Below are 19,036 nucleotides of genomic sequence, written 5' to 3' on the forward strand. Positions count from 1 at the left end.
TCCAGGGGGCTGCCAAAGCTGATTCCTACACTTTATCCTCTATTATAGAAGCCAGATGATGACAAAGATAAGGGAAACACAGTGTTTTATAACCACACCCTACACCCCACTATCATGACCCAATTCTACCTCGCAAATCCAGCTAGATCAGAGCATGTAAACTGGTACAGATAAGAGCTGGAAACACAGGGAATCCAGGACAGATAAACCCTTCTGGACCAATAATGGGAGTAGTGATACCAGGAGGCTAAGGGGAAGGTGGAGTAGAATGGAGGAATCGATCACAATGATCTACATATAACCTGGGGGACGGACAACAGAAAAGTGGGTGAAGGGAGACGCTGAACAGTGTAAGACATGAAAAAACAATAATTTATAAATTATCAAGGGTTCGTGAGGGAGGAAGGGAGGGTGAGCAGAGGGAGGGGGGGAAATGAGGAGCTGATCCCAAGGGCTCAAGTAGAAAGAAAATGTTTTGAGAATGATGGCAACCAAATGCACAAATGTGCTTGATACAATGGATGGATGGATGGATTGTGAGAAGAGTTGTACAAGCCCCCAATAAAACGACTTTTAAAAGAAAAGAAATGCTGAGGTAGAGGAAAAGCAGGGGGAAGTCCCGTAGGATGAGTTTGGTGTTCTCAGGCATGAGGCTTTCCATTATTTATAAGCACCCTGTGATCAGAAACGCAGCAGGGAGAGACAAAGGGCCAGTCGGGCTGTACTTTCTACCTCCTGGACTCAGCACGTCTAATGAGAAATGTAAACATATGCAGGGAAGCGGCTATGGCTCTTCCTCAAGCCTGTGACCACATCAGGCTCTGAGAAACACGGCTTTTGAAAAGGACAGTGTTGCCCTCATCGCTGTCTTCTATACAAGGTTCATCTATAGAAGCTGTATTGTGTTCTATATACGCTACATCGTCTGAAATGAAATCTCTCCCATTATTAAACGTGGCCAGTTTTCCAGTGATTTGAAAGGCTTGGGTTTCTTTAGAAAGAAAACAATGTTGATCTCCTCACAGTTCTCCCTTGACAGAAATTCTTCTGCCATTCCTCCAGCATATTGTTTTCTCATCTCTATACTTCAGCTCTAATTTCCTTGGCCTAGTATGCCCTGACCATCTACTTACCAAAATGAACCCAAAACCAAACCCGTTCCCATAGGATTCCTTAATTCCTAGGAGAAAGTAGAACTGCTCCATATTGTTTCCAAGGTTAGAATCTTTCTGGAATAGGACTACCACATCTTTCTCCCACGTGAAGGCTGGTAAGTTTGAATGGCCCTTTGATTTGGTTTGCCCAAGACGCTCATCCACCATGCCACCCAGGTTCCTTCTACATCTCCAGACCCTACTCTTCAAGACCCACTCAAGTGACTCTTCTCCTTTAAGCCTTTCCAGACCCCATAGCCTGTCACAGTTCAGTATTTTCCCTTCCTCTGAATTTCTATATCTTATTGAAGCCTAAAAGCCCTTTTTTCTATGGAGTCCTGGTGGCATAGTGCGTTAGGTAGGCACTGGGTTGCTAACCAGAAGGTCAGCAGTTCGAAACACCAGCCACTCTAAGGGAGAAATATTAGGCTTTCTACTCCTATAAAGAAAAGATATAGTCTCAGAAACCCAAGGGGCAATTCCACCCTGTCCTTTAGGGTTGCTATGAATCAGAACTGATTGGATAGAAGTTAGGGTTTGGGGTTTTTTTTCTGCATAGCCTTTTTCTACATACTTGGCATGTTTATATTTACCTACGTTTCCCTCAGTATAATTTTGAGGTCAAAGATTGTCTCTTCCAAAGATGCAACCCAGTGTCCTTAGATTTGCTGTAGACAGAAGAGGGGCAAAATACAAGTGTGTCCAACTGCTTTATGGACTTGATTGCACTCAGAATCTAGTCCAGGTTGCTTGAGGAGTCCTTGGGTGTCACAAATGTTTAAGCACTGGATTACTAACTGAAAGATTATTGGTTGGAGCTCACCCACGTTATTAGAAAGGCCACAAGGTCATAGTCTTAACCCTAAGGAGCAACTGTTCTACTCTATAACACTAAGAATATTGGCTCTAACAAACAAAAAAACAACAAAGGGGGTGGGAGCAGAGACCACAAACCCATCTGTAGACAACAGACATTCCCTCACAGAAGGGTCACAAGGAAGGGAGGAGTCAACCAGGGTGTAATATAGCACCGATGAAACATAATATTCCTCTGGTTCTTTGAGGCTTCCTCACCCCGCCACCATCATGACCTAGTCAGAATGCCTTTCAGTTCTGGCTAGACTGGAGCATGTACACTGGTACAGATAAGAGCTCATGACATACAGAATCCAGATCAGATAAACCCCTCAGGAACAGAAATGGGAGCAGCAATATAATAGGGGGAAGGGGAGGGGAGGGGGACAAACAGAAACTGTGAGGGGAGACAGTGGTCAGTGTAAGATATGGAAATAATAATCATTTATCATTTATCAAGGGGTCATGAGGGGGGAGAGGAAAAAGAGGAGCTGATACCAAGGGGTCAAAGAGAGAGTAAATGTTTAGAAAATAATGGTAACATACATACAAATAGTCTTGATAACAATTGACGTATGGATTGTTCTAAGAGCTGTAAGAGTCCCCCAATTAAGAAAAAGAATATTGGATCTGATGTCCCGAGATTGCTGCTGATAACCATGAGTCCCAAAGCTCAGTCTTGAAAGCCTATGCACAGTTCTCGTGTGTGCAGCACATGGGGTCACCTTGAGTGGAAAGACGCTCGTTTGGTTTGGTTTGTGGCTAAGTAAGTCCTGCTGCTATCGAGAGGGAGCCCTGTTGGTATAGCGGCCTAAACACTGGGCTACTAACCACATTGTCATCGAACCTACTAGGGATTCCACAGGAGAGAGATAAGGCTATCTATTCTTCTAACGATTTAGTTTAGGAAACTCAAAGGGGCAGTTCTACCCTGTTCTATATGGTCACTGTGAGTTAGAATAGACTAGACGGTAGTGAGCTAACTAGCTCCACAGGTCTTCCCCATTCCCAAATTTCTTCTATAACCCTTCCCTGAACTATATTTGCATTATTATGGTTAAGATCTTTTACCTGAGGGCAGCAGGAATTTCTGAACATTGGATCCAATCGTTTTAGTTTACAAAATCACATCATTCCAAAAAAAGGAGTCGCCTGGCAACTGAGGAGTGATGGCAAGTGCACCAGAGAACATGTTTTCCCCTTCAGCTCTGATCCTTACAGGCAACAGGACCTCCACTCTGTGTTTAAGCAGTCTACGTCTGAGTTTTCATACATGTGAATGGAATTAAAAGATCATGGGATTTTTCCCATGAACTCTAAAAATTCATTCTCTCTCTCGTTTGTGTGTGCAGCACTCTTAGGTTTTAGGGCTGTGATCATGGAACTGTAAGTCTGAAGTCTTAGTATGAGGAGCATAGTAAATCTTTTCCTTTCTGGGACCTCTGCCTATTGACTTTGCGGCAGAAGAGTGACTCTGACCTTGGGCCAGTCCCCGACTTTGGTGACACCTACTAATGACGGGGGAAGTGCGTGCCCAAGGACCTGGGATAAGCAAGAAGGCTCAAGTAGTGCAATCAGGTAATGGGGCAGCATTTTGTTTCCTAACCAAGCACCCAAAACTCTTGTTCTACCCTGGAGTCTTGGGACAGTCACTAGGGCGTGGGATGAATAAGGAGAATAAAGAGTTTAAGATCTCTAGAGTTTAGAGTAAGCGTGCCCCACGTGTAGAAAAAGCAGAAGCCTCCCATATCCTCCAGTGACTTAGGACCCTTGAAAAAAACGCTCCCCATTCTCCCGAGGAAATCCGGCAAACAATCAAAAACCACAACAAAATAGGTCTCTCCTCCACACCCTCAGGCCTTTAATCTGTCACTCCTTCCAACCTCCCACCCCCACGTTTAACGCCAAATACTACTCTAGGTAAATTACCATAAACCTCTAGCGCTTTCTCTTCCATGATCTGGGGCTGCCGGGCAGCTCCCTGCTCAGAGGGACCCGAGAGCCACAGGACTCTGCTCAGCGTCCAGGAAAGCAGCCCGGACAACCGCTCCATTCTCACGCTCCGCCATCCCTGACGACTGTCCCACCCGAGCCACCGTCTCTCAGCAGCCGGCCTGGGAATGTTAAAACTTCCTGTTCGACGAGAGCAGCCGACAAGGTCCGGAGGACTAGAAAGTAGGCGGGACCGGACGGCGTAGCGCAGAGGACCTAGGGAAGAGTGCCGCCAGGACTACAAGCCCCAGCATGCAGTGCGCAATTCCGGCCTGGCCAGGGCTTGTGAAGCGCATTGCGTACTGGGATGTATGGGTCATTGTCTTCGGAAGAGCGAAACCTGTATTCTGGGGGTTGTAGTTTCCGCTGGGGATGGGGGGCGGTGTAACGGCCTGTTAGTCACCACTGATTGTTTCATTCAGCGCTTGGTATGAGTTAAAGATGAATCCTGAAGAGGTAGGAGTAAAGATGATTTTGGTTTCTAGTGTTGGAGACACATGTGTACAGAGACTTATTTTTCCGGGGAAGCCGCTTCGAGCCAAAAATCTAACTTCCTGGTCGCGGCGGAAGTGAGTTTCCGTTGCTGGGAAACTGGGACTCTGGAGCGCGGCAAGGTCGGTTAGGCGTTGTTTAAGGACTGTAGGGTTTTCCCGTCTCTTAGGGCCAAAGTACCGGTACAGTACAACTGCAGACCGAGTATTTCTGCCAAATGCCTTCGAAGACTACTTAGAAGGGGAGAACGTTCCCATGAGAGATTACCAGAATAAAAAGAATGTTCCAACCCCTCTGATGTTCGTGCCTTGACGTTTGCCAGCAAACCCGGAGAGCGATTTCAGGAGTGTTATACATCCATTTATTTCTCCTTTCCATTTTCGTGTACTGGGTACTTACCTTGCCAGAGGCAGCAGGTACAAAAGTAAATAAAACAGCCACTACTCTGCATAGACCCCCCGATGTTTAGGAATTTGCATTTGGAAACTGGGACAAAACGAAATCATTTTGTCAAGGTTGATTGCAAACTTCACCTCATGTCTTTTTGAGAAGAAAGTATTGCTTGCAGAATTATTCCATGATTACAGATCTCATTTATCGTTAAACTCCAGTCATACTTGTTTAGCTGCTTTAGACTTTAGTCCCACCAGACAATCAGTGAATAGTGCAGGTGCCAGAAATTTCGTTCATAGATTAATAACTCCCCTACAATTGAGAGGATCATCCGAACTCCAAAGCAAATTTAGGATAGTTTGGTTTCCCATCTTCAGTGAAGCTTCCAGGCTTGTACAAAGCGAACGGATGATCTTCCACTGTGCTCCCAAAACACATCAGTATCGAACATGTTGAGTTGTTTACATGTGTGCTAATTAAATTAAGTGCTAATTGTAATTAAATTAAGTGCTAATTGTAAGTCTAATGGACACGTTTATTTCCCAAGCGCATAGCATGGTGCCAGGCACACAATCAAGGCTCCATATCCTTTGAATGCATTAGCGGAATGTTGTCTAAAGAATAAATGCAATTAGGTTAAAATCTAAAACCTGATCATTTGAAATTTTTTTGATCCATTTTAAAGTCTTTCTAGTTTTAATATTTTCGGCTGTCTTTTTGATTGAGGTTTTTGTTTGTTTTATTTGGTTATTGTTAGTTTAAAATTTTTATTTTCTGTATATTAAATCAAGGAGCGGTAAATCTATGGAGACATGAACTGGATGAATGGTTCCTTGGAGTTATGGAAGAGGAGATTGCAGGGGAATGAAGAGCTAATAACGATGAGTCCAACAACGAAGAAAATGTCTTAAATCTGATTGTAGTGATGATTGTACAACTCTTCTTGATGTGATTGAATTATTGACTTGTATGATATGCGAATTATATGCCAATAAAACTATTTTAAAAAAATAAACAGAGAAACGAATTAAAAAAAAAGAATAAATGTCCAGGCTTTCTGCAGTCGTTTCAGAGACCTCGAGTATGATTTGCCCTGAAGGCACTGTTCAGGAGGTGGCCTGTCTAGGTTTGCAAACTTTTGGGGCCCCAGACTCCTCGATTCAAATGAAAGCTCCCTGAGAAGCCAAAGCTATGGAGAGCTCAAAGGGCCCGGGAATTTGCGGGACGGGAGCCCCCGACCTCGGCTCCGCCCCAGGGGAGCGGACAGCGCAGCGCGCCGGCCCCGTGGGGTCCCGTGGGGTCGGGGGGGCTGCTCCCACTCCCCCTTCGCGGGAGCGTTTTGCTCGCGGCGCTGTCGCTCGATAAAGTTGTTGTTGCGGCTTCCGCCGCGGGTGCAGGAAGATGGCGTCCGGCGGCGGTGGCTGTAGCGCTTCGGAGAGACTCCCCCCGCCCTTTCCCTGCCTGGACCCGGAGTCCGAGGGGGCGGCTGGCGGGTCAGACCCCGAGGCTGGGGACAGCGACACTGAGGGGGAGGATATTTTCACCGGCGCCGCGGCGACCGTGAGTGGGCAGATTTGGGGTGGGGGGACGCCCCCAAAGGGAGGAGAGGCTGGGTGAGGAGGGGCTCAAGGCCGGGCAGTGGGCCCGTTGAGGCGGCCTTGGGGGCTCCACGGACGCCGGCACGTCGGTCTGGCCTTGGACCCAGGGCGGGCGGCCAGGGGTGAGGGGCGTGGCGGTCTCTTTGTCGGGGACCCCGACAGCGACCAGCCGCCGGACGTTATTTGGTCTCGCTCCCTCACGAATCCACGGGCGCTCGGCTGACCACTTGCCACCCAGGCTGCTTTAACGGAACGCGGGGAGCAGCCCGTCCACGCTTCACTGCGCCTGGGGTGCACCGTGGTCCCAGGAGCGGCCGCCCACCGATCCTTTCCTTAGCCCCGCACCGGCGTGAGTCCCCCAAGTCCTTCCTGAGGGTTCGTTTCAGGACGTTCTCTAGGAAAGCCTGGTCCATCCCGGCTGCTGAAGAGGAGGCCCTGCCAGGTAGGCCAAGAAGGCGTTGTCCGCTGTAAGGGGATGTCCCCTAAGACGTCAGCGGGCCTCGAAGAAGTCTGTTCAGCTCGAAGGGGAACCATGTTGCCCCTAGTCGTGTCCAGATTTCTGAGAAGAGTTCAGGAGTCAGTAAATTGGTAGTCAGTTCTGAAACCAGTGGCATTTTCTTGGCCTGTTTTCTGAGTATACCGAATAATTTCACCAGATAGGATGGTTCAGGCTAAGTTGTAAACTTCAATGCTGGATCTGTGGATTTAATATTTCTCTTTATAGTAACCAATCAGTAGGTGGATGATTAAATAAAACCTCGTTAAATGCTTTATGCAGCCTGTATCTGAAAAAAAAGATCATTTCTTGGGAAACTCTAGTTTATGCTTATTGGATTTATGTCAGAAAAGGATTACCTGTCTTGGAAATACCTGCTAAAGCCTCCGGCGGCAGTAGCTGGAATTTTTACTGCACTGTGGTCAGGATTTGAGGCCATAATCCTAGCTCATAAAGTGCTTGCTGCTGGCAGTAACAATTCAAAACAGTATTAAGTCTGTGTTATTCTGAGAAATAATGTAACTGGCCACTAGTTTAGATTCCATGTACTAGGCATTCTGTATCCCATTTAAAACATATTTTTAGTCTATACCTTTGCTAATTATCCCATAAGCCATGGAGAGCATCTTCTGTTGTTAGCTGCCTGGAATGTGCAGACAGTAGAAATTCTGGCACTGAAAGGGATTGGCTTCATAGGCAAATATTAACTTCTTTTCCAAAAAGGACTTTAGATTTATCTGAAGAAATTCAAGAGTGAAATTTTATTCTAAGCAGTTCATTCTAGTTTGACCTCCTGCTGAACATGTCCATATCCACCCCAGTTAGAGGTATATGGAGCTTCTGGCAACTTTTGACCATGTGTCTGACAGTAGATGTTTCCAGACCCATAAAATTTATTTTCTTCTTACAATCCCCCCTCCTTTTAAAAAAATCGAAAGCAGTTGTCCTTTTATATGCAGTTTTCTCCTTAAGGGTTTTAAAGACCTGAGAACTTAAACTCTTACAAGCACTGGACAGCAGGTGGGGTACAAGCAGGTGAGACAGTGGACATGACTCTGTCCAGAGAGTGGGGAGGGCAACTAGCCAGGCCAGTGGGACTGAGTGGGCTCTCTTTCCTCCTTGCACTCTTTTTTTTTTTTCACTTCTTCCTGATTAAATTTTTTTTTTTTTTTTTTAACATTTTATTAGGGGCTCATACAACTGTTAAATACACACATCAATTGTGTAAAGCGCATTTGTACATCATTCTCAAAACATTTTCTCTCCACTTAAACCCCCGACATTAGGTCGTCATTTTTCCCCTCCCTCCCCGCTCCCCCCTCCCTCATGAGCCCTTGATAGTTTATAAATTGGTATTTTGTCTTTTCTTGCCCTGTCCGACGTCTCCCTTCACCCACTTTTCGGTTGTCTGTCCCCCAGGGAGGAGGTCACATATAGTTCCCTGTAATCGGTTATTGATACCTAAGTGTTTCTTGTGTAAAAGATCTGGTTAAAATGTAAATTCTGACTCAGTGTATCTGGGGTGGAAATGCAGCAGGGGTTGAACTGGAACGAATCAGTTTGAAGCTCTGCTTTTCAGAGGCATAAATACCTTTCTGTTGTAAGACTGTAAATATCCTTTGCCTAATACCAACTAGTTAGGAGTTCTTGCCCCATGGTCAGCACCTGGAAGCCACCAGCAACTCTGTAAACAATAACAGTCTTGGAAACCTGCAGGGGGTCACTGTGACTCAGCATTGACTCAGTGGCAGTGAGTTTGTTTTTTGAAATACCCAGCAAAGAGGGCCCAGGGGGTCAGAATGACCTGTGTTCTACCACAGAAAGCATCATTTTATTAGGTTTTGATCCATGAAAATTGAGTTTCTGAGGAAACTGAACCATTTATTATAGTTGTCTGCCTTGATGTTTATCTTCAGGAAGTCCGGACTCCAAAAGCCCTCACTAGTTAAGCTGTGAATGCCTGTTAAATACAATTATGTTCTAATAAGCGCTTCTGTTGTGAACGAGAGAAAACGGGATTGTAGTACTTCTGATTGTAAGGAACAGAATTGAAGGTCTGACTGCCTACATTTAAATCAATCCTGGCTCTACCACTTGCTAATTTAACCTCAGGCAAAGTGACTTTATACCAGGAAAATGTAAATAATATTACTTCCACCCTTGTTATGAAGACTAAAGTAAGACGCCTGTAAAAAGTACTTAGGTAAATGCCTGGCACATAATAAACATTTAAAGAGTACATATTACTTGAGGATGTGCACTGTATTGCTGATGAGAACTTTGTCAAGCTCTTAAACACTGCAAAATCAAATAATGGATTAGAAAAAATTAAATTAACCTTATAAATGGTTAGTGTTGCTTTTAAAGTGAAAAGTTAATATTGGTTTACTAAAAACCATCAAAATATGAGGAGCAACCGCCCCCCCCCCCCAAAAAAAAAAAAAGCAACAACAGAAAAAAGCTCCAGTGGACGGAGCTTTTGTAGCACACATTTTTCCTGGTAGGTGAGCATCAAGCAACTTGTTCTGAGTTAGTGCACCCAGTGGTATTGCCTGGGAATACCACTCTGGTATTACCACCTGGTCACAGTGAATATTTTCATAAAAGCAGTTTTGCTCAAACCTCGTGTTTTGTGATGGCCAATTTAAAAGAACAATGTGTGGCTGTGAAATTTTGTTTCCTGCTCAGGAAAAATATTGCAGAAACTGTTATGATGTTGAATGCAGCTTACAAGGACAATGCTCTGGGAAAAGCTCAAGTGAACACGTAGTTTTCTCATTCAAAAAAGGTGAAATGTCAATTGAGGACAAACCTTGTTCAGGATATCTGTGAACTTCCCAAATGGACGAAAATTTCGACTCATGGTGCGTTTGGAGTTTGTTTCACCAGGTCAGACTGTTAATCAAGCTTTCTGTTTAGAGGTTCTAGAAAGATAGCATAACGTGCGACAAAAAAGACCTGATTTGTGGCAGATGGGGAACCGGTTTTGCCACCGCAACAATACACCTGCTCACACAGCCATCTCAGTGCGCCAGTTTTTGACAAAAAACAACATGCCTCTCTTGCCCCACACACCTTACTCACCTGACCTCGTTCTGTGCGAATTCTTTTTGTTTCTGAGAATGAAGAGGGACATGAAAGAGCAGTGATTTGATGACGTAGAAGAGGTGAGGTAAAAAACTGAGGAGGTGCTGTCAGCCATCCAAACAGATGAGCTTGACAAATGTTTTCAAGAATGGAATCGCAGATTTGACCAATGTATTAAGTGTAATGGAGAGTACTTTGAAGGTGATAAGGTTGTTTTGTGAAATAAATTTAAATACATAGCTTTGAAAATTTTTTCTGGGTTTTTCGGGGTACTCCTCCTTAATGATTTCAGTAACAGCTTAGAGATCAAGGTTTGTTACCTCTTGGTAGTTGGTGGGAAGGCAGAGAGGGGTCACTGGAGAATTGTGACCCTGAGGCATGTAAAATATAAAACTCATAGTATGAATGTAATGTCCTGGACATTGGAATAACAGCTGTTGTTAATCATCCCATTTGCTCTCTTTTATAGCCCTAGAGCAGTGGTTTTCAACCTTCCTAATGCTGTCACCCTTTAATTTAATACATTTCCTCATGTTGCGTTGACCCCCCCAACCATGAAATTATTTTCGTTGCTACTTCATAACTGTAATTTTGCTACTGTTATGAATTGGGCAACCCCTGTGAAAGGGTCGTTTGGCCCCCAAAGGGGTCGTCACCCACAGGTTAAGAACTGCTGTTGTCCTAGAGGCTTTGTTAATACAGTACTAGAAATGTGATTTGATTTATAATGAAAAGAATAGTGCATCCATCTCAGGACCTACAAATTAACTATTTGAATGGATCTTCCCAAAGTTAAAATAATTAGTAAAGCTTAATTCATTGCTTTAACTTTAAGACTGAAAACCAGCTTGTGGAATGTCTTATCCTTAAAATACCTGAGATCTTATCTTCTTTGGGCCTCAACCTTATGAGTCAAATAAAGGTCTAAAATTCCCATTATACTATCAGAATCTTTGACATGGAACTGAATTGAGATATGTATCTTTTTAGATAAAAAATTATGATTTAAGATTATTTTTCCCCTTTTTCTTAAATTGACTAAAATGGAGCCATTCCCTTGGCTTTCCTGGTGCTTAGTGTCAAATGATCATGTTAAGCTAACTGTAAATGGCATACATATTTTATGGCATAAATGCATGCTTCATTTTACCTCGGTTGTCTTGGTGTATTACTAAGCTTGAAGCGAGAATTGAAGTGAATTATTTGCCTTCCCAGGAGTTCTTAAAGGCCCGTCTCTGTTTAGCAGTATTCCAGATCACTGTTAGATTCACTTTCTAAATTTAAAGGGAAGAATATGCTGAGATAAAGTAGGAAAACATAGATAAGTAACAGTCTCAGATTTTGGCCAACTCTAGTAGTATCTTTTCATAATTTATCAGATCAATTAAAATCTCTTCCCCCTCCTCATTATTCTTATTCTTTTGAATTGAAATTCTAGTAGTTAGGGAAATGGCCAGATGACATAACAAAGAAGTAGAAGGAATTTGGAAGTCAAATATTATGTAACTTGTCTAATTAGGAACTCTGGTGGCAGCATGAATTATACTTTGGGCTCCTAAGTACAAAGTTAGCAGTTCTAAACTACCAGCCACTCCTTGGGAGAAAGAGGCTTTCTATTCTTATAGTTACAGTCTTGGAATCCCACAGGGGCAGTTCTACTCTGTAAGTCAGAATTGACTGGATGGTGGTGAGTTTTAGGGTTTTGTTTGTTTATTTGTTTGAATCTTTAATTAACCAGTAATTAATTACATATTTATGTACATCTGCCCTCTGGGGGGTTAAGACTAAGGCAATATATTGTAGTCCAAAGACTGGGATAATAATTAGCTCCTGATTGACAGTAATATATAGATATCAGAGAGTTTTATCATTGTAAATTATGTATTAGCATTGAGACCAGAAAGGACGTAATCTTTTAGGACCCAGCACCAAATACGTGATCAATATAGCATATGTGCTGGGGTAGGAAGAGAGGACACACAAATCAGCCCTTTTTCATATCAATTTATTCCCATTTGAGTGCTTATAGATTAGTTTCTTTAGGTCTGGACAGAATTGTCCATATAAACGTCATGAGTTTGAGAGTGTAGGTATTATTTTAAATCTCTGTTCTGGGAAGCATGCATAATAATTGTTCCCAAAGGTGCAATGCATGTCTAAGTTTCTTGGCACTAGGCATTCTGTGGTCTTAACTGGAGTTCAGAAAGTGAAGCTACGTAACTATTACCTTTAAACCAAGATTTGTGCTACTCGCTACAGTTATGGTTCAGCAATTTCTAACAAATTGTTAAATGTTAGATGCCATAGAGCTGGTTTTGAATCATTACAATTCTATTTGCAGTAGGACAGAACACTGCCTGATCCTGCTGCCGCCTCATAATCATTCCTATGTTTGATTTCTTTGTTCCAGCCACTATGTCAGTCAGTCTCATTAAGGGTCTTCCTCTTTTTCTGTCACCCTCTGCTTTTCCAGCCACGGTGCCCTTTTCTAGGGACTACCCCCTTCTTTTAAGGAGCATCTTAGCTGCGTTTCAGGACAGATTTGCTGTCCACAGTAGTTTTAATATTCTTCTTCAACACCCTGACTCAGTGTCATCAACTATATTTCAGGTCTCCTAACTGGGTGTCCTAGAAGGAACATGACCCCAAAATTATAATAGTGAAGAAAGTGAGGAGTGTTAGATTTCTTGGGTGGGAAGTACCCTTCAGCATGCGTAGGTAATTGTTGGCATTAAGTCATGGAGAGCTGCTCCATACTAGAGCAAGTGACCCCATCAGAGCCAGTCTCTCATCTCCTGGAAGAGCTCTTGCTCAACCTTTTCTAACTTACTCTGCTTAGTCAAATGGACAGCTGGGGCTTCATTCTGCTCGCAAAGCAGATTTTCAACTGGGTTTGCATTTTCCATTTGGAAGATAATATAACCATTCGTACTCTGATCTTTTGTAGTTTTTTGGACCCTCCAAAATTGTGTGAGTTCGAGACCCAAAGTTTTAGGGGGAAATCACACCAGGGAATTTATTGGAATGACTGTAGCTAAATTATGGTAGATTCCTGATACTCCTCCTCAGTTTGAGATCTCAAATGGACTTGCTATGGTTTTCCTTTATGGTCAGCGTGACTATGAGTTGGAATCAACTTGGCAGTGAATTTTGTTTTTTGGTTTGGGCTACCCTGCTATCCGTGGGCATAGCTCCGAGAGGGTTGACATTCCTAAAGGTCCTTGTTTTGTTAAGTTAATATAATCACTTAATAATGAATGCCTTGCCTTTCTAAAGTAGCATGCTAATTTTATCTCTACTCTTCCAGAAGTAGTGTTACCTTAACATTTAATTTGGATCAGACTTCTAACCAAAGATGCAAGATTTTTTTGTTGTTGTTTTTTTAAATCAATTTATTGGGGCTCATACAATTCACCACAATACATAGATCAGTTGTGTAAAGCACATCTATACATTTGTTGCCCTCATTATTCCCAAAATTCGCTTTCCTCTTGGGTTCCGGAATCAGCTCATTTTCCTTTTCCCCCCCTCCCCCAAGATGCAAGTTTTAACAATATTTACTCTTCTGCTAAAAAGAGGAAGGCCCTTGACAAGGCAGACTTGACAACGGGGACTGCAACAGTGGGCTCAAACACAGCAGCAACTGTGAGGACGGGCAGGGACTGAGCAGTGTTTCACCACACCTGACTACCACAATAACTCTTTTGCAGTCCCTTGGACATAGTGAGGAGCCCTGATGGTGTAGCGTTTACAAGTTGGGCTGAGATCTGCATGATTGGCAGTTTGAAACGGTCAGCAGCTCTGCAGGAGAAAGACTGGGCTTTCAAACTCCTGTAACAGTTAAAGTCTTGGGAACCCGCAGGGCGTCTCGATGAGTCAACACTGACTCTATGACAGGAGTTTGGGGGGTGTGTGGTGTTTTTTGGGGAGGGGGGACTTTTGGAGTTTGGGATGTAATGAAAGGGATCTGCATGTAGTCAAGCAGTTGAGCACCAGAGGGGAGATTCACTGGTCAACCTAAGAGGATGTTAGCTAGAATCACAGTAGGACTTTGCAGTGTTGATACCGGGGCGTGGACCTCATGGTTGGAGGCTGGTAATTACCAAGGAATACCTGCTTGCTCTTCACACAAGTGCTTCCTGCTGGCAGATCCTTATAAAGCCTATATGGAAATGATATGTAGGGCATAGTATTGGACTCTCAGTGCTCTCTCTCAATTGTAAACAGAAGTGCTTGAACTTTTAAACAGGCTTATCAGTGAAACAACCTGCTGAAATTAACAGCCAAAGGGAGCCAGCAAGTATTGGAAATCTTACCTTAGGACTCTTCTTCTGAAAAAAACACAATCATACTTCCTTTATTAAAAAACGGGCCCTCTGGGTAAGGGAGGATGGGGACGCAAAGGGAAGTAGGGAGGGCAGCTCTTTGACTTTATTTCCTACATTACAAACGTACTGAAGAGTTTTAACCTGTTGCCTAGAAATATAACCTTTTCAGACAGACAATTATGTGACGTTTTGATAACCAAGAAGTTTCTAATGTGTGAATTCTAAAGCAAGGCTTATTTTCCCTATTGATTTTGACACTTGTAAATAGCACACCTCATCCCTTCTCCCTGTTAAATGTGCATGCTTATAATGGGGGTCTTCCTAAAATTTTAAGTTTGATTAAAAATTAGCTTTTTAACATAAGTTCTATCTAAACAATCTTAATAAATGAATATCTGAATAAAATAAGAGTATTTTAACCTTAAGCATAGCATATAAAATGCACTGTTGTATTATAAAGCCAAGTAAGCTGTTATTAGAGACCAGCCTCATAAAGGCTCGTTTCCTATTACCAGTACCATGTGGCTATGGGACAACATGGATAGGATTCCATTTCTTATTCTTAAAAGTGGTTCTGCTCAGTTACCTTTGAATATGATTTAAGTAAAACTTGAGAATATTTTTTTGCTTTCAAAACCAACTAGGAGCTGGGTATTCTTTAGCCTAAAGAAATAAGCTTAAGGAACCCCAAATCTATATGCAAGATAAATGGACAGCCCTTCTCAGAAGGGATGATAAATCCAGGGTGCAGTATAGCACCGAAGAAACACATAACTATCCTCTAGTTCTTTAATATCTCCTCCCATTTCTATTACGGTTTTTGTTTTACCTCATTAACCATATTAGACTTGCGTATGTTCATTTGTATAATTAATATTGTTCAATTCATGTAAGCAAAGATAGAAAACCCTTCAAAAGCGATGTAATGGTTCCCTGAGGGAATGGAAAGTGAGGGGGAAGGAGGGTAGGGGGAGCTGAAAGCATTATTGACTGTATAACCCCACAGGAGGGGAGCGAGCAACAGAATTATATGTGAATGGATATACAGTATTGGATGGTGTAATATGCGGCAGATAAGAATAATGAGGATTCCTGGGGGGAGGGGAGGGGAGAAAGGGGAGAAAGAGGAGCTGATATCAAGGAGTCCAAGAAGAAAGAAAATGTGTTGAAACTGACTGTGGTAGCAACTTTACGATACTGCTTGATGTGATTGAACTATGGAATGTTACAGAGTTCCCAACAAAATGATAAAAGAAATCAGCTTAATTTGTCTATTGCCAATTCAAAAGAATCAATTGAAGATAAATTTGATGTGGTTAAAAAAAAGCAAACAAATGTGGGGGGTGGAAAGTTGGAGAGAGACACTGTAAATATACCACATTTATAACATAAGAAGCTTGGACACCTTATTAATGCTCGCACCCTGGCAGGGTTGGTAGCTCGGTGGTAAAATTCTTATCTTCCATGGAAGACACTCAGGTTTGATTCCAACCACCACCTCTCTAACAGTGGAGCCTTGTGTGTTACGATGCTGAGTAGCCTGAGATGGACTCAGAAGAAAGGCATGGTGCTCCATTTCCAAAACAGCCATGGAAACCCAGTCCTCTCTGCGATCAAGTGGATGCGATTCTTAGGGACCATGTAGGACAGGGGAGACATGTCCCTGTGGGTTTCCAAGACTACAAATGTTGATGGGAGTAGAAAGTCCTGTCTTTCTCCTGATGAAAACCCAGGAGATCACAGCAATTAGGTCTCCGGTCTTGGGAATGGCACAGGACTGGGCAGGTTAGCGCTGTTAGGCATGGTACCCCATGAGGCTGGTACCCCAATGGTACTTAACAATACCCTAATGGGAAAGTGGACATCAAGACAAGTCACAAGTACTCAGATGGCCAATAAACATATGGAAAAGAAGACAACTTCTCCACTGGTCACCCTGGCAAAGTAAAGAGCGAAGAGTGATATGGAGCAAAGCTGGGGGCGGGGCGGGATGTAAATCAGTAGTCTTGAAGGCAATTTGGCAGCGCCTTTGACAATTTTATATCCAATAATTCTATTTAAGAATCTTTTCCAAGGAAGTAACCAGGTGTAGACTGAAGATGAACATTACTTATGGTAGTGAAAACCTGAGGAGCCCTAGTGGCATAGTGCTTAAGTAGCTGACTGCTAACCAATGGGTTTGCAGTTCAAACCCAACAGCTGCCCTAAGGGATAAAGATAAGGCAAGTCAGTTTCCTTAAAGATTTTCAGCTGTAGGGTTGCTAACCAAAAGGGGGGTGGTTTAAACCCACAGCATCACTGTCTGTACAATATTTTAATAGAATTGAAATTGAGCATACTCAACTAAATGCTTATTAGACTTTGCTAGCATAGAAAAGTTCCAATAAATGTATTATTTACTGATATGAATCTAAATGTTGGTAATAGTTTCTTACTTGGAGGGTGGCCCCAATATTTGTAGGCAAATTCAGAGTATCAAGTCAATCTGTCACTTTACTTTTTTCTGTTTGGTCAGAAAAGGCCTAGCTCTAAGGGGTAAGCTTCTCAGATTTGAAAGGAAATGTTTCATAAAAGTCTCCTAAGTCAGGTCTTTTAACTGATTTGGCCTTAGGGTCTGACTTCAAAACCCTGCAGTACCATATCAAGGCTTTTGAAGCCTGATTCCCAGCTTTCTGTTCATTTTCTGCACAATTCGGCTTTGTTCACTCTGGCACTGGGCTGGGGATGTGCCCCACCCTTGCTTGTGGCTGATCACTGAGCTTTTAATAAATGCCAGGGACTGACTGTTTTCACCATGTGCCCGCTAGGCTAAGCATAGCTGGTTTTTATTCTCTTGCCCTGAAGATTGCTAAGGCTGACATGAGAAGATCCTTGTAAGTAACATTAGATGAAAGGGTTATGCCTTCCTTTGCCTGTCAGGTGAGTCAGTCATATCCACGCAACTAGATTTCAGTTAACAGTTGCACCAAATACACAAAGTAAGCCAGGGTCAGAGTTTGAATTCTGGACTCCAGTGTAGTGTCCTGATTACTAGAATACTTGCCTCCATCCGCATTAAAAAGAACAGGAAAAATACATTAGAGTAACTTCCCTTAAAATTGATCTCTGTGTTCACATGCCAGGGTTGGTATCATGTGCTTTCAGGGAGGGATTTCTAGCAAGGTGGTGGTGATGGTTGTTGTCAATTGTGATGCATAGTGATCCGTGTGCAACAGAACAAAACACTGCCCAGTCCTGCACCATCTTCACAGTTGTTCTTATGTTTGAGCTGATTGTTGCCCACTGTGTTAATCCACCTTGTCCAGGATCGTCATCTTTTTTGCTGCCCCTCCACTTTATGAAGAGCGATATCCTTCTCCAGGGACTGTTCTTCCCTGAGAACATCTCTGAAGTATGTAAGATAAAGTCCTGCCATCGTCGCCTCTAAAGAGCAATCTGGTTGTACTTCTTCCAAGACAGATGTGTTTGTTCTTTTGGCAGTCCGTGGTACTTTCAAGAGTCTTCAGCACTAAAATTCAAGTGCATCACTGCTTCTTCCGTCTTCCTTATTTAATGTCCAACCTTCACATGCATATGAAGCAATTTAAAGAATCTTGTCAGAGTGACCCAATGCAGTATGTCGTGTGATATCTTGACTGTTGCTTCGATGAGCATTGATTATGTATCCAAGTAAGACGATATCCTTGACAACTTCGATCTTTTTTTCCATTTACTATGTTACGCATTGGTCAAGTTTTTAGGATTTTGGTCTTCTTTACATTGAGTTGTAATCCTGAAGGGTGCAATCCTTGATCTTCATTAGTTAGTACTTCAAATCCCCTTCACTTTCTGCAAGCAAGGTGTGTCACCTGCATATTGAAGGCTATTAATAAGCCTCACCTTCCGTCTTGATGCTGTATTCTTCTTCATGTAATCCACCTTCTCTAACTGTATGCTCAGCATACAGATTGAAAAGTGTGGTCAGAGGATACAGTCCTGCTGCACACCTTTCCTGATTTTAAGCCATGCAGTATGCCCGTGTTCTGTCTGCACTGCTGCCTCTTGATCCATGTAGGTTTCACACAAGCACAGGTGTTCTGAAATTCCCATCTTCTCTAGACTATCCATATGTTAGTTATGATCCACACAGTTCCTCAGCATAGTCAGTGAAACACGAGTAAGCATCCTTCTGGTGTTCTCTGCTTTGGGCCAAGATCCATATGACATCAGCAATGTTATTCCTTGTTCACGTCCTCTTCTGAATCGGGCCTGAACCTCTGGCAGCTCCTTGTCAATGTATTGCTGCAACCTGATCTTCAGCAACATTTTACTTGCATGTGATAATAATTATATTGTTCTGTAGTTTGAGCATTCTGTTGGGTCACCTTTCTTTGGAGTGGGTATAGATATGGATCTCTTCCAGTCAGTTGTCCAAATAGCTGTCTAACACATTTCCTGTCATAGATGAGTACTTCCCATGTTTCATCAGCTTGATGAAACATTTCAATTGGTATTCCATCTATTCCTAGAACCTTGGTGTGTGTGTGTGTGTTTGTGTGTGTGTGTCTGTAGCTAATGCTTTTAGTGCAGCTTGGACTTCTTCCTTCAGTACCTTTGGTTAATGGAATGCTGACTAACTCTTTTTGGTACAGTGACTCTGTA

At 42.9% G+C, this 19,036-nt stretch overlaps 2 protein-coding genes across 3 annotated transcripts in view; one reads left to right on the forward strand and one right to left on the reverse strand.

The window, feature by feature from the left end:
- The window catches only part of CIAO2A (cytosolic iron-sulfur assembly component 2A), a 17,550-nt gene extending 13,398 nt beyond the window's left edge, over positions 1 to 4,152 (reverse strand). The window contains exon 1 of the mRNA XM_004716290.4: positions 3,939 to 4,152. Coding sequence (XP_004716347.1) covers positions 3,939 to 4,062 — 124 coding nt within the window. The 5' untranslated portion in view covers positions 4,063 to 4,152. The remainder of the gene's footprint in view (positions 1 to 3,938) is intronic.
- A 2,135-nt stretch (positions 4,153 to 6,287) lies between these two features.
- The window catches only part of SNX1 (sorting nexin 1), a 41,539-nt gene continuing 28,790 nt past the window's right edge, over positions 6,288 to 19,036 (forward strand). For both annotated transcript variants that reach the window (XM_004716288.2, XM_045294939.1), the window contains exon 1: positions 6,288 to 6,446. In XM_004716288.2, coding sequence (XP_004716345.1) covers positions 6,288 to 6,446 — 159 coding nt within the window. The remainder of the gene's footprint in view (positions 6,447 to 19,036) is intronic.

This window comes from Echinops telfairi, unplaced genomic scaffold, assembly GCF_000313985.2.
Source record: "Echinops telfairi isolate 266 unplaced genomic scaffold, ASM31398v2 ScPeMD7_4048;HRSCAF=4782, whole genome shotgun sequence".
Taxonomy (NCBI): domain Eukaryota; kingdom Metazoa; phylum Chordata; class Mammalia; order Afrosoricida; family Tenrecidae; genus Echinops; species Echinops telfairi.